At 45.9% G+C, this 16,453-nt stretch overlaps 1 protein-coding gene across 8 annotated transcripts in view; it reads right to left on the minus strand.

Moving 5' to 3' along the window:
- The window catches only part of LOC141259288 (guanine nucleotide exchange factor DBS-like), a 354,703-nt gene that overhangs the window by 252,273 nt on the left and 85,977 nt on the right, over positions 1–16,453 (minus strand). For all 8 annotated transcript variants that reach the window (XM_073674992.1, XM_073674991.1, XM_073674998.1 and 5 more), the window contains 2 exons: positions 8,571–8,762; positions 2,999–3,190 (listed from right to left, as the gene is read on the minus strand). In XM_073674992.1, the coding sequence (XP_073531093.1) occupies positions 2,999–3,190; positions 8,571–8,762 (384 nt within the window). The remainder of the gene's footprint in view (positions 1–2,998; positions 3,191–8,570; positions 8,763–16,453) is intronic.

Genomic DNA, 16,453 nt, shown 5'->3' on the forward strand with positions numbered 1-16,453 from the left:
AACAGCTTAGCAAGGGTAGCATACCGGGGTAAATGGACCTCTTTCTCCCCACAATTCAGGATGCATATAGGTACTCTCCCCTTGCAGACATCGACTACCCCCCTGGCTGTCAAGATGGTGGGCCTACTGTCAGAGTACACGGGTTCTACCAGGGCCTGATAATCTTGACCCCTGAGACCTATTGCTGCCTGACACCATATTAACATTTCACTCCTAGGGGTCATTGCAATGGGGAATGGATCACTCATCCTGACACTGCCAACTTCTCCACCAGACAGCTCTACCTGTTGTCTTTTCATAAGGGCTCTGATCTCCTTCTGCAGAACTCGCTGCTGACTGGAACTGGCAGTCTCTGCGAACTGCTGCAACAAAATAATAATTTCCCCAAGACAATTCTCTATCACATTGGTGCCTATAGTTATCATAGGATGACTTTCTCGGCGATCAATATCAACAATAATCATTCCTTGTGATGGCAGTTCTACTTGGCCAACTTTTATGGTCACCTCTTTATACGCCACCTGAGGCAAGGGCTGACCATTGCTGGCATATATGTTAAGATGTTCATCTGGACTGCGGGTAATGTCTGAATCAGTCCAGTATTGTTTATAAAGGATATATGGCATTGTTGTCACCTGGGACCCAGTGCCCAGCAGTACGTTCATCGGGATGCCATCAAGCACGACAGGCAGGACCGGTCGTCCTCCCACGTACTTGTCTCGCCAGCTTTGTGGCCCTGGTCGTCTTACCCCTGGGGGTTGGCCCTTTGCCCCAGGGGTTGCTCGTTTAAATTACAGAATCTTGCGTAGAGCCCCGCCTTTTGACAGCGGCGGCAGATGGATTGTCCGTCCTGGTTGTAGCGATCGCTGTACCTACCTCTGGTCGGTGGAATTCTTCTCTGTCGTCGCCACGGGACGTCATCTGGACTGGAAGCCAGCTGGATCTTTTCCTTTGGAGACACTTGCATGGCCTGTACGGTTTTAGTTAGTGTAGCCACACTTTTGCTCAGCTCCTGGACCTGAAGGCGTAGGTCTGCAGATGGGTCATTGTCTAGAGTATGCGCATCAGCCTCCACAGGTGCTTGGGGAAAGGACGCCACCTCCTGGTGGTATGTGATAGCTGGACGCTGGAGGGATGCAGTGCCGCCTGGGGTTGGTTCTCTCAGCACCCGGATGGCTCGGTCTTTAAATTGCGCTAAGTCCAGATCAGGGTTTTGCAGAGCCATAATGCGTTAGAGCGTTAGACAGGACCCTCTCAATAAACTGCTCGGTTAGCAATCTGTCCTCTTCTCGCACACTGTCGGGGTCTACCTGTTTAATGGCCCGCAGCGCCTCCTGCAGGTTTAGAGCATAGTCCCGTACACTGTCCGGCACCCTTTGTTTGCACTCGTAGAACTTCATTTTAATTTCTGCTGCAGTGCAGGTGTCAAAGGTATCCTTCAACCGGGCCAGTATTTCCTTGACAGTGCCTTTGTCCATGCCCGGCCAGGACTTCACCTCTCTCTGGGCTGCACCGATTAGCTGGCCTATGAGGATGCTGAATTTTTGCTCCTCAGACAGGGGGTACACTTTAAACAAACTGCGCAGTCTATCCTCAAAGTCGTTCAGGGTGTGCGACTCCCCTGAGTACTGGGGCAACCACGCCGCCCCTGGTATATACGGCATTGATAATGGCATTACAGTGGCAGCGGCCGCGGCTGAGTCCTCTCCTCGGTTGGGCATCCACCTCCCCCCTAGTGAACCTCAGCCAGGTCCTGGGCGTCTGCTGACGTACCAGTATGCTGCTCTGCAGGCGGAAGGATCTCTTACCAGGCGGTTCCGGATCGGGGCCTCCTGCGTCCCCTCGGCTGACGGCAAATGACGTGATAACACAGTTCAGTACAGTCTATGGCACACAGGACCCGGTGATACCGGGCTTCGTGAATCCTGTTTGTGACGCCAAGTTGACGCGCCCCCTGGGCCGTGGGGTACTCGGTGCCGGGCCGGTCGGTGCAGGGGAAATGTCACAGTGGCGGTGACCCGGTCCGTGACCCAGGGCGGTCAATAAAAGGAGATATTTACAGGGGATTTATAGTTCTTGTATAGAGTTCGTGACGCCACCTGTGGTATGCGGCTGGAGAGAGTCGCCGCTGCGGAGCAGGTCCTCTGGAGCTGATGTTAGTGCAGCAGGGTTGGTTTAGCTCTCCACAGGTAGAGCTTAGCTCCAGGGCAGTGTAGATGTTAAAGATGTTGCTGTTATGGTGTAGTGCAGAGGATGGCGCAGTTAATAATCAGTCCACAACTTAATGGCGGTTTCCTCTTATCTTTACTTGCGGTGGTTAGGCAGACCGAGGCACGGGTACTAGCGGGTAGTAGAGGTTCGGGCGGCCTGGAAGCAAATTGATGGATCCACCTAGCCAGGTGAAGTTGTAGGCCTTCCCTTTTGCGCTACCTCTTTGGCCCTGCTGCTTGTAGCTATGCTGCGGCCCTCGTCCCTGAGTAAAACGTCTTTGCGCTCACTGGTATGGCCGGGCCTTCCTGGAGTGTCGCTCCCACTTGACAGTGCTGGGCCCTATCGTGCTGCTGAGCCTCCGGGCGTCTGATGGGGCCAGGAAACCTGCAGTCTCCTGCCCTCCGGTCTCTGCTGCTGGGCTTTCGGTGCCCCACAACCTCGGACTCCAGTGTCCGGTTCTTCTGCGCTTCCTCTGGGGTGAACTGCCGTGCAGCTCCACTCCCTGGGTCCTTCCTCGTCGACGTCCTGACTTCAACTCCTGTCTGCTCTCCTCAGACTAACTAACCCCGCTCCCAGATTCCAGTTGCTAAGGGGAGGAGCTCCCCTTGCTGGTCTGGAGCCAGGAAAGTGTTGCATGCTAGCAAAACCTGGTTAGGGGACCCCTCCTTGCTTCCAGGTATGGCATCACCCCCTTGTGAGGGAAGCAATGCCACTGTGGCAACCGGACTCCTGGGGTGCCACACATGCTGTACACAATAACATACCTAATATTAGAAGGTCTTCTTACCTTTATTTCAGCAGTGAGGATAACTTCATACTTGTGATAAAAATCAGTAGGGTTGGACAGCTGGTGGACTTTTGAACTACCAATAAATTTCTCGATGTCTCGTAGAGCCGACTCTGCCCCATCCTGAGACTGACATTTATCCACAGCTTGAGAGGCTAGTAGGTAGATTCCATCTTCACACCACTGGTTAGCCTGTGACAAACCAAAGCAGAATGTAAGATTAAAGATCTATCAACAGCGAACTTAGCATGTGATTATATTTCAGATTTAGGCTATGTTCACAAGGTGCAGTTTTGATGAGTGGAGTTAATTCTAAATACAGAAAACTATGAATGAAAAGCTTGTAATTCATGTTTTGTTTTTTCTTTCTGCATGAGTTTGGTCTTCAATGAAAGTGAATAAGTATAACGCCAAAACTGCGTTGTATGAACAAGGCCTAAATTAGTATAAAATATGAAGAGCCTTTCCATAAAAAGAGTTCATTCAATTCCAACTACAAGGAATAAGCTTCACATTGATTGGTTTGCCTGAGCAACATAAAGAGGGTACACTGCAAAACCATCGTCAGAATGCTGGCTACCATTTATGGTAACCTAAATTCAGCCATAGAAGCTGTTACAACGTCCTGAGACTGAGTAAAACACTCAGTAGGGGCCTCCTGCTCTGTGCAGACTTGTGAAAATTCTTTCTCACCGCATAGTAATGGAATCTAAATTGTTTGTAAGTGGCCTTATAACCATTCCCAAAATAATGCACATCAACAAATTCTTCTATGAGACAATTGCTGATGTCTTTCATCCTTGGCATTGTGTTAACACACACCTGAATGCTCCAGATCAGCAAACTGCCCAATCTTCGGCTTTCATATAGGTTATCACACTTTGTGATGAACAATTAATCAAGGACATTTGATTACCAGCTCCTGACTACTACTTACCCTCTTGCTTCCTATGGAAGCAAATTTTGAATTCTTCAAACACTGCTTCTTCCTAAACTTGTAGGTGTACCCTGAGGTACTCTCACACAGTTTGTACAGCTTAATTCCGTACCTAGTCCTTTAACTGGGCAGGTACTGTCGGAATTTGAGCCTCCCCTTAAAATGAATTAGGGACTCATCCACACAGATGTCCCTTTGGGGCATGTACACCTCTGCAAACTTGTTGCTGAAGTGCTCAATGACCGGCCGAACTTTGAAAAGACGGTCAAAGTTGGGGTCATCCCGGGGAGGACACTGTGCATTATCACTGTAATGCAAGAATTTGTGGATGGCCTCAAAACGTTTACGGGTCATCACCATTCGGAACAATGTAGTGTTGTATAAAACATCAACACTGCAATATTGCCGAAGTTCGGGCATCTTCAGTATCCCCATGTGAAGGACTAGGCCCCAAAACTTCATAATTTCTACTGCGTCTACAGGGGTCCAGTTAGAAAATGATGAGCAGTTTTGATGGTTACCCTCTAACATATTTATAGACTATTTCTGCTTTAACACTTAAAAGGGATTGATGTAATTAAATCCTTTCTCTCACGTAATGAAGTGGTAATGTCAAAAAACTCCTTTTAAATAATTGCTTACCCTTTTTCATCACTGCTTGCTGTAAGGCAGGGGTGGGGATCCTTTAGTCTGCCAATGGCCATTTGGATATTTATACCATCCTTGGGGGCCGTACAAATCATGCACCACTCTGCCTACAAAGTACGTCCTGACACTGGCACTGGTGTCCGGACGTAATCTTTCATTACACATGCCTCGGCATTCACTAGTGAACACTGCGTACATGTGCTCACAAAGCAAGAAGAAATTGAAAGGCCGGTGGCCGTCAAAACACAGCTGCTACCGTCCGAAGCACTGCTGTCCTCGGAAATCTGCCTGGGGGCCGGAAAAAAGGTCATTGCGGGCCGTAAATGGCCCAATGGCCTAAGGTTCCCCACTCCTGCTTTAAATGTTTATATCAAAAGGCTTCAACCCCATAGAGGCCTAATACTTCTCGCAGTTTACTATAATTGTGTTCAATCAAAGACATTGGCAGGACAATCGTCTCCATGTACTAATACATAAGCTTCAATGCATCAATGTAGGTAACATATCTAGCACCTAGGCTGAATACAATAAAGAAAGTACTCAGTTGTGAGCAGAACTAGATCTGTGCAAGATTTTAGCACCTGGATGTAAGTAATAATGTTTCCATAAGCAGCAGAATTGAAGAACTGAAGCAAAGTATATGAGAAAGTTGCAGAATTTTTCAACACACCTTTATTTTTCAAACAAAACCAGAAAACTCCTGAATTCACCGATGCAAAAAGATGACAAAAAAAGAGGAAATACAACGGTCTTTCCATCATGTAGTACGTTCCTTGTTTTGAATTTCCTCTTGGCTTTAGACAAAATGGTATCAAAAGCTGCACAAAAAAAACTGTATCAAAACAGCTGTTTTTGGAGCTAAAAAAAGATTTAGAATCCTACATCATATTAACCTAAAGGGGTTGTTCTGCCTGTAAATGAATCCATTAAGTATTCTGAAATTTATTCTTTTGAAGCTATCTCTGTTGCTGGTAAATTTTGTTTAGAAGCTGGACAACCCCCCCTTAAGATGTTTTTCTAATATGTATTTTATCTTTAACAACATCTTCATTAATGTCTTCTTGTGGATGACCTATGGCCTCCTGTTATTCACAAACTGAAACAATTGTTGGAAACACAAAGTCATCCTAATATTTACCCTCACATGTTATTCATACCTTCATATTTGTCATACATTATACATATATTCATACCTTTATATATATTTATACAAATATGATCGCTTTGTGTCCAATTATAACTGTTGTCCACACTTTATTGTCAATTTTGTGCTAAGTGAAAACAATAAAAAAGTACAATAACAATAATTATACATTATTTTACAAAAAAAAGATAGAAATATACAGTACAGACCAAAAGTTTGGACACACCTTCTCATTTAAAGATTTTTCTGTATTTTCATGACTATGAAAATTGTACATTCACACTGAAGGCATCAAAACTATGAATTAACACATGTGGAATTATATACTTAACAAAAAAGTGTGAAACAACTGAAAATATGTCTTATATTCTAGGTTCTTCAAAGTAGCCACCTTTTGCTTTGATGACTGCTTTGCACACTCTTGGCATTCTCTTGATGAGCTTCAAGAGGTAGTCACCGGAAATGGTTTTCACTTCACAGGTTTGCCCTGTCAGGTTTAATAAGTGGGATTTCTTGCCTTATAAATGGGGTTGGGACCATCAGTTGTGTTGTGCAGAAGTCTGGTGGATACACAGCTGATAGTCCTACTCAATAGACTGTTAGAATTTGTATTATGGCAAGAAAAAAGCAGCTAAGTAAAGAAAAACGAGTGGCCACCAATACTTTAAGAAATGAAGGTCAGTCAGTGCAAAAAATTGGGAAAACTTTGAAAGTGTCCCCAAGTGCAGTTCCAAAAACCATCAAGCGCTACAAAGAAACTGGCTCACATGAGGACCGCCCCAGGAAAGGAAGACCAAGAGTCACCTCTGCTTCTAAGGATAAGTTTATCCGAGTCACCAGCCTCAGAAATCGCAGGTTAACAGCAGCTCAGATTAGAGACCAGGTCAATGCCACACAGAGTTCTAGCAGCAGACACATCTCTACAACAACTGTTGAGGAGACTTTGTGCAGCAGGCCTTCATGGTAAAATAGCTGCTAGGAAACCACTGCTAAGGACAGGCAACAAGCAGAAGAGACTTGTTTGGGCTAAAGAACACAAGGAATGGACATTAGACCAGTGGAAATCTGTGCTTTGGTCTGATGAGTCCAAATTTGAGATCTTTGGTTCCAACCACCGTGTCTTTGTGCGACGCAGAAAAGGTGAACGGATGGACTCTACATGCCTGGTTCCCACCGTGAAGCATGGAGGAGGAGGTGTGATGGTGTGGGGGTGCTTTGCTGGTGACACTGTTGGGGATTTATTCAAAATTGAAGGCATACTGAAGCAGCATGGCTACCACAGCATCTTGCAGCGGCATGCTATTCCATCTGGTTTGCGTTTAGTTGGACCATCATTTATTTTTCAACAGGACAATGACCCCAAACACACCTCCAGGCTGTGTAAGGGCTATTTGACCAAGAAGGAGAGTGATGGGGTGCTATGCCAGATGACCTGGCCTCCACACTCACCAGACCTGAACCCAATCGAGATGGTTTGGGGTGAGCAGGACCGCAGAGTGAAGGCAAAAGGGCCAACAAGTACTAAGCATCTCTGGGAACTCCTTCAAGATTGTTGGAAGACCATTTCCGGTGACTACCTCTTGAAGCTCATCAAGAGAATGCCAAGAGTGTGCAAAGTAGTCATCTAAGCAAAAGGTGGCTACTTTGAAGAACCTAGAATATAAGACATATTTTCAGTTGTTTCACACTTTTTTGTTACGTATATAATTCCACATGTGTTAATTCATATTTGTGATGCCTTCAGTGTGAATGTACAATTTTCATAGTCATGAAAATACAGAAAAATCTTTAAATGAGGTGTGTCCAAACTTTTGGTCTGTACTGTATATATTATTTATATTTTATTTTATTTTTTTTGGAGGGGGGAGAGAACAGATTTACTAATCCTGTGTAATAGTTAGACAGCTCAAAGGTACACTATTAAATGGACTAAATTTAAATGTGGAACATTTTTTAGCCTGTCTAGTCTTTTCATGACACATTAGAAGCAAACAAACTGGAGCAGACCGTTAGCAAATTTGACACTTTTTTAGACACCAGAAATATCTACTAGGGTACAAAAAATAAAGGGAAACTGACAGCCGGCCCCAATGCAGAGGGAGTGTCCGTCAGGGCCAAGGGTGCGATTACAGCGGCCGCTCTGTATACTCAGAGCAGTGACTGAACCCGTGCCGCACCCGTCCCCGTGACTGAAACCAAATGCTGGCTGGGAGAATAAAGTTAATTTTCTCCCTGCTACATTCAGCTGTGTGCAGGCGCCGGGCAGTATAATAACACTGTTAACCTGCAGATTAACCGCACATCTGCAGGTTAATAGCGTTATTTCTGGTGACAGGTTTCTTTTAAGATCTCTGGCCCCGATATCGATCTCTCTGAGAATCTGCCTCTAGAGCTTATTTTAAATGAAAGGGGTGATACCAGTGTGAGACATGTAATAACTTACAGTCTGCTCTCCTGAGCTACATATTTCACTCTGGTAACTCCTCCTTTCATTTAAAATAAGCTCTGGAGGCCAATTCTCAGGGAGATCTGTGTCCGGCACAAAGATTTTAGCAGCTCATTTACATATTAAGAAAACGTGAATTTCACTAGAATAAATCATAGGATTACAGATATCAAGGTATTTTATTTAACTTTCTATGACCTGCGTGCCCTTAGTGGATCCTACTGACAGAGTCCCATTAGTAAATATGGCACGTGGGATATATGCTTGAGTTTTGCCTCAATTTTAGACTTTCTTTAGTAAACCTCCCTCAATATATGTGGCTCCTGCCACCAAACATATTAGTTCATAGAATATACCACTCAGATAAAATAACTAACAATCAAGTGAGATGACTTACCTTGTCAAGTTGCTGGAGTAGCTCCAACGATTTTCCCAGAATGTCATACTTTTTCTTGGTTTCATTGCTAAAGTCATCGCAGATGCGCCTAAGCTCTATGCATTTTGGTCTAATGGAGTCTACAGCATAGTGGTTATTTTGTATCAGCTGATCTCCATGAAGGGCATGTAGCTGGGCTTTCTCTAGTATACCCTGGTGATAAACCAAGACAAGAATTAAGTCAAAACTTCATATTTTCACGTTACTGATAATATTAAGAATCCTGTGCTACGCATGCATATGTGGATAGACCCGTCACATGACTCTGATATCAGCGCAGGTCCTTCAATCCACTGCAAAGTGCCAGGAAGCAAGGAGGAGCGCAGCGCGGGCCGCCGGAGGGTAAATATACATTAATTTCTTATTTTATTCTTTTTTTACAGATTTTTTAATGGTACCTGGGTGTGGATGAGACTCTCCTCTCCTCTACACCCGGGTACCATCCGCACATTAGAACACATGTAATGCACATCTACATAAACAGTGATGCGTAATCCATGCGGTCTAATGCAAGTCAATGGCGGCGAAGACGCAGCACTTCCGCAAAATAATTGGTAGTGCTGCGTTTTTTTCCGCAATGATAATCCGCAGCGGAAATTTCCGCAGCATGTGCACAGCACATGCGGATTATCATTGGGGAACATTGCTGCCCTTCTACCATGCGTTTTTAATGCGTTTCCGCAGCTGCAAAAACGCTACAGAAACGCATTAAAAACGCATCGTGGGCACACAGCCTAATGCAATCTTTTCTCTGCCTAAGGATTCTGCCTCTTACACCGTCCTCCTGCTTTTGAATTTGGCTGCCTCCTGACTTTGTCTCTGTCTCCTGTGTTGTCCTGTTAAAGCTGTCTCTGGTTTTGACCTTATTAATATGACCGACCGATACCAACTTGCTCCACCGGCCAGCAACCACTCCATGGATGTAACCAAGGAGCCTCGTGTAAGTCCATATCCCTGTAGTCCATATCCCTAGTTCACTCCACCAGTGGAGATCGCCTTTTGGGCCATTTGGTCACTTCAAAACTAAACTTTTCATTTCATGATCTGCAAAACCCCAAATCTTTGCACATCTCCTGTCTAGGTTTAAAGAGGTGACAGTCTCCTTTTAAAGATATCACCACCCAAAAGAAAGCTTAACCTCTCTAATAGAATGATTCCATGAGTCAGAAACTATGAAGACAATAGAGACAAGGAAGATTTTTTTAAATCTTTTCATTCAGTGCAATTAATACCACTTTTATTAACAGGGTGCATGTCAAGTTGATGAATGTGCTACACAGGGGTTAAATGGCAGGTAAAAACTCATGAAAAATGGAAAATATAACATTTTTCAATGTATTTACAACAAATGTATTCCCAAATGACCCTTAAATAAAGATAATAAAAAAAAACAACTGAAATCAAACAAACGAATTATACGGAATATAGAGATACATTCAGATAAACGGGATAAACCAGGACAATGAGAGGAAACCTATAAATAGTATCTGATCTTTAATTAAGTGTAAAGATATATATCTACAGAGACGTAGGTTTTCTGGCATCGATGTGTAATGCACACGCCCGGACTGACTGGCGTGTGCGTGTTTAGTGGTTGAACTGTGCCATGAACCGGAGAGTGCCTGGAGGGGCGTAACTAAGTATCTGCTCGATCCAACCAAGGTCGCACGACGGCATACGACGCCAGTGCACCAGGGAGGAACCGAGCAGAGGGACCAGGCTCTACTCCAGGTCAGACTCTGGACACGGCTGTTGACCCACACCGGGAATACAGGAACAGGCAGGCTAGAGCGCAGGCTGGGTAGGGTCCAGTACAGACTGGGAGACGAGTTCAGAGCCGCAGATGCGGTAATCAAACAGAGTAAAGCGAAACCGCAGGTGCGGTAGACAAGGCTGAGCAGAGCGAAACCGCAGACGCGGTAGACAGGGCTGAGCAGAGCGAAACAGCAGACGCGTTAGACAAAGCTGAGCAGAGCAAAACCGCAGACACGGTAGACAAGGCTGAGCAGAGCAGAACCACAGACGCGGTAGACAAGGCTGAGCAGAGCGAAACTGCAGACGCGGTGGACATGGCTGAGCAAAGCAAAACCGCAGATGCGGGAGACAAGGCTGAGCAGAGCAAAACCGCAGACGCGGTGGACAAGGCTGAGCAAAGCGATACCGCAGACGCGGTGGACAAGGCTGAGCAAAGCGAAGCCGCAGACGCGGTGGACAAGGCTGAGCAGAGCGAAACCGTAGACGCGGTGGACAAGGCAGAGCAGAGCGAAACCGCAGACGCGGTGGACAAGGCTGAGCAGAGCGAAACCGCAGACGCGGTGGACAAGGCTGAGCAGAGCGAAACAGCAGACGCGGTGGACAAGGCTGAGCAGAGCAAAACCGCAGACGCGGTGGACAAGGCAGAGCAGAGCGAAACCGCAGACGCGGTGGACAAGGCTGAGCAGAGCGAAACCGCAGACGCGGTGGACAAGGCTGAGCAGAGCGAAACCGCAGACGCGGTGGACAAGGCTGAGCAGAGCGAAACCGCAGACGTGGTGGACAAGGCTGAGCACAGCGAAACTGCAGACGCAGTGGACAAGGCTGAGCAGAGCGAAACCGCAGACGCGGTGGACAAGGCTGAGCAGAGCGAAACCGCAGACGCGGTGGACAAGGCTGAGCAGAGCGAAACAGCAGACGCGGTGGACAAGGCTGAGCAGAGCAAAACCGCAGACGCGGTGGACAAGGCAGAGCAGAGCGAAACCGCAGACGCGGTGGACAAGGCTGAGCAGAGCGAAACCGCAGACGCGGTGGACAAGGCTGAGCAGAGCGAAACCGCAGACGCGGTGGACAAGGCTGAGCAGAGCGAAACCGCAGACGCGGTGGACAAGGCTGAGCAGAGCGAAACCGCAGACGCGGTGGACAAGGCTGAGCATAGCGAAACCGCAGATGTGGTGGACAAGGCTGAGCAGAGCGAAACCGCAGACGCGGTGGACAAGGCTGAGCAGAGCGAAACCGTAGATGTGGTGGACAAGGCAGAGCAGAGCGAAACCGCAGACGCGGTGGACAAGGCTGAGCAGAGCGAAACCGCAGACGCGGTGGACAAGGCTGAGCAGAGCAAAACCGCAGACGCGGTGGACAAGGCTGAGCAGAGCGAAACCGCAGACGCGGTGGACAAGGCAGAGCAGAGCGAAACCGCAGACGCGGTGGACAAGGCTGAGCAGAGCGAAACCGCAGACGCGGTGGACAAGGCTGAGCAGAGCGAAACCGCAGACGCGGTGGACAAGGCTGAGCAGAGCGAAACCGCAGACGCGGTGGACAAGGCTGAGCAGAGCGAAACCGCAGACGCGGTGGACAAGGCTGAGCAGAGCGAAACCGCAGACGCGGTGGACAAGGCTGAGCAGAGCGAAACCGCAGACGCGGTGGACAAGGCAGAGCAGAGCGAAACCGCAGACGCGGTGGACAAGGCTGAGCAGAGCGAAACCGCAGACGCGGTGGACAAGGCTGAGCAGAGCGAAACCGCAGACGCGGTGGACAAGGCTGAGCAGAGCAAAACCGCAGACGCGGTGGACAAGGCTGAGCAGAGCGAAACCGCAGACGCGGTGGACAAGGCTGAGCAGAGCGAAACCGCAGACGCGGTGGACAAGGCTGAGCAGAGCGAAACCGCAGACGCGGTGGACAAGGCTGAGCAGAGCGAAACCGCAGACGCGGTGGACAAGGCTGAGCAGAGCGAAACCGCAGACGCGGTGGACAGGGCTGAGCAGAGCGAAACCGCAGACGCGGTGGACAGGGCTGAGCAGAGCGAGACCGCAGACGCGGTGGACAGGGCTGAGATAAATCGCCGAAGGGGTAAACAAAGACAAAGCAAGGGGATAGGGCTCTGTTCACATGGAACAGAAAGAAAGGCAGAACCAGATACACACTAGATACTTGCAAAGAAGTAGCGAGAGGACTCCAACTCACAAACGAAAGTACAGCGACAACGAGAAGGAGTTAGGTGCAGGTTCAGACAACGCAGGAAAAGGGAAGGGACGGACATAGAGACGAAACAGGTAAAAGGTAAGGAGACAGTTCAGACAGGAACTGCAACAAAATACAGGAACGAGCCAAGGCAAAGCCAAGTGCTGGTTTAGACAAAGCAGGAGAAAGGGAAGGTACGGACATAGAAAGAAACATGAACCAGGTTAGGAGACAGTTCAGACAGGAATTGTACTGCAACAAATACAGGAGCGAGTCTGGGTATGCGGCCCCCAGAGGGCAAGACGAATAGGCTAAGAGCGTGTTCAGACTGGTCTGGAAATACAGCCTCCAGGAAGGCGGACAGACAACAGGCTAGAGTGCACAGACAGGACACAATTCAGACACGGGAACTGATACCGATAGGCAGGAAACATAGACAGGACCTGGCATGTCAGCGACCAGAAGCCAACTGACAGAACAAGATGCTCAGGCAAGGATTCCAAGGAGGAGCTGGGTTAAATACCAGGTGACAGACAGCAATAGGCTGAGGACGCATCAGGGGAGTGTCAGCAGCAGCTACAAGAAACAGGAAGTTCAGCGGGCGTCGCCCTAAGCAGCAAGAACAAAGCAAAGCAGACAACATGGAAAGAAGCCAGAGTGGCAGTCTGGACTGGAAATCAAGTGCGCGCTCTTGCACAGTGGGAGATGGACCACTATGCAAGGACGCCGCCAGGTATGTTACACGATGTATTAAAAATGTATTACATAATTGACATTCAAGTATTTCCGCCACTTTTCTAAATAGAAAAGTGGAGGAAGACGATGACAGGTCCGATGTGGCATTGTGATACTGGTTTGTGAACTCCACATATACATTATACATTTTTCTTGTATCACCTTTGTATATACAGTACAGACCAAAAGTTTGGACACACCTTCTCATTTAAAGATTTTTCTGTATTTTCTTGACTATGAAAATTGGACATTCACACTGAAGGCATCAAAACTATGAATTAACACATGTGGAATTATATACTTAACAAAAAAATGTGAAACAACTGAAAATATGTGTTATATTCTAGGTTCTTCAAAGTAGCCACCTTTTGCTTTGATGACTGCTTTGCACACTCTTGGCATTCTCTTGATGAGCATCAAAAGGTAGTCACCGGAAATGGTTTTCACTTCACAGGTGTGCCCTGTCAGGTTTAATAAGTGGGATTTCTTGCCTTATAAATGGGGTTGGGACCATCAGTTGTGTTGTGCAGAAGTCTGGTGGATTCACAGCTGACAGTCCTACTGAATAGACTGTTAGAATTTGTATTATGGCAAGAAAAAAGCAGCTAAGTAAAGAAAAACGAGTGGCCATCATTACTTTAAGAAATGAAGGTCAGTCAGTCTGAAAAATTGGGCAAACTTTGAAAGTGTTCCCAAGTGCAGTTGCAAAAACCATCAAGCGCTACAAAGAAACTGGCTCACATGAGGACCGCTCCAGGAAAGGAAGACCAAGAGTCACCTCTGCTTCTGAGGATAAGTTTATCAGAGTCACCAGCCTCAGAAATCGCAGGTTAACAGCAGCTCAGATTAGAGACCAGGTCAATGCCACACAGAGTTCTAGCAGCAGACTCATCTCTTCAACAACTGATAAGAGGAGACCTTGTGCAGCAGGCCTTCATGGTAAAATAGCTGCTAGGAAACCACTGCTAAAGACAAGCAACAAGCAGAAGAGACTTGTTTGGGCTAAAGAACACAAGGAATGGACATTAGACCAGTGGAAATCTGTGCTTTGGTCTGATGAGTCCAAATTTGAGATCTTTGGTTCCAACCACCGTGTCTTTGTGCGACGCAGAAAAGGTGAACGGATGGACTCTACATGCCTGGTTACCACCGTGAAGCATGGAGGAGGAGGTGTGATGGTGTGGGGGTGCTTTGCTGGTGACACTGTTGGGGATTTACTCAAAATTGAAGGCATACTGAACCAGCTTGGCTACCACAGCATCTTGCAGCGGTATGCCATTCCTTCCGGTTTGCATTTTGTTGGACCATCATTTATTTATCAACAGGACAATGACCCCAAACACACCTCCAGGCTGTGTAAGGGATATTTGACCAAGAAGGAGAGTGATGGGGTGCTACGCCAGATGACCTGGCCTCCACAGTCACCAGACCTGAACCCAATCGAGATGGTTTGGGGTGAGCTGGACCGCAGAGTGAAGGCAAAAGGGCCAACAAGTGCTAAACATCTCTGGGAACTCCTTCAAGATTGTTGGAAGACCATTTCCGGTGACTACCTCTTGAAGCTCATCAAGAGAATGCCAAGAGTGTGCAAAGCAGTCATTAAAGCAAAAGGTGGCTACTTTGAAGAACCTAGAATATAAGACATATTTTCAGTTGTTTCACACTTTTTTAAGTATATAATTCCACATGTGCTAATTGATAGTTTTGATGCCTTCAGTGTGAATGTCCAATTTTCATAGTCAAGAAAATACAGTAAAATCTTTAAATGAGAAGGTGTGTCCAAACTTTTGGTCTGTACTGTATATGTATAGCATTACATAAGTATAAGGATAGATTTGGTTAGTGATGTACATTGGAACATATTGGATAGATTTTGCAATTTTATTTCTAGTTTGGAGTCATTTTCCATAGAATTTGATTTTCTCTACATAAAGGATTGTCAGTACATGGTTAAATCCTTCTTTTTGCAGTCAGTTTTCATTTTTAAGATTTTGTAATTTCTTCCCAGTGTCATAACCTTTTCTTTATTGAGATAAGCTTATTTTTGGAGAACAGGTTGTAGTTTTGAAAGCCACCATTCACTTTACACTATTACTACACGTTTTGAAATATCAGTTATGCTTAATGTTTCTCTGTGGTGAATCCCCTTGCCTCCATCTTACTGATCGCTTGTTCCTTACAAGGTTACGATGGCTCTTTTTGAAATTATTGTGAAAAGATTTGAAATATGTCTGTAGTAAGACAACTTCTCCTTTTTCCAAACTGTTCAACTGTTGCATGCGTATTCTGTGATATCACATGTTGTAACTGGCATTATACCTGGCTCAGTAATACAGTGTAGTGTTCTCAGTATACTACATAATCAGTAAGAAACTTGTTGTCTTTTCTTCCTATTTGGGTATTAACCTAACAGGTATATGGCTAATTTGGACTTTTTACTCCTTATGGGGACAATGATAATACGTTTTGTATAGCACTGTAGAAATTATTGGCACTATATAAGCAAATAATATAAATGAATATCATATCCGAATGCTGATGTTATGGCTGAGGCAGGAATGAATGAGGTGCTATAAAGATGCTTAAAAATGTATTGATCTTTTATTGAGTGCAATAATCATTAGCTGGGTGCACGTCCTATTAATTAAAGAGGTTGTCCACTACTTTTTTATTGAAGACCTGGAGACAGATTCTCATGCAGGTCTGTGTCCAGCCCATAGATCTTAACAGCTCATTTACATATTAAGGAAAATGTGGATTTTTCTAGAATAAGTCATCAGATCGCAGTTATCAAGGTATCATTTTATTCAGCTTTCTATAACCTGCACGCCCGTATAGACGGCTTAGGAGGTTTGATCCTACTGACAGATTCCCTATAATATTTTCTATCCTTTTTCCTAATTAGAAAATGGAAAAAAATAACACCAAATCTGACCTAAAATTGTTGACCTCCTTTGTGAACTTCATTGTGAAAACCTCAGCTTGAACACAAGACATTCTTCTTCTATTGCCTTTTCACTATTGTAATGCTTCACTATATTTGTGTTGTATTTTGAAATATGTTGGATATATTTTGAAGGTTTATTTATATTTTGAAGGTTTTTTTTCTTGGAATCTGATCTTTTCTTAATTAGAGAGTGTCAGCATAGATTTAACTCGACCCGGTCTACATTGAA

Source organism: Phyllobates terribilis, unplaced genomic scaffold (genome assembly GCF_046119375.1).
Source record: "Phyllobates terribilis strain yellow unplaced genomic scaffold, ASM4611937v1 Scaffold_3__8_contigs__length_932513732, whole genome shotgun sequence".
Classification (NCBI taxonomy): Eukaryota; Metazoa; Chordata; class Amphibia; order Anura; family Dendrobatidae; genus Phyllobates; species Phyllobates terribilis.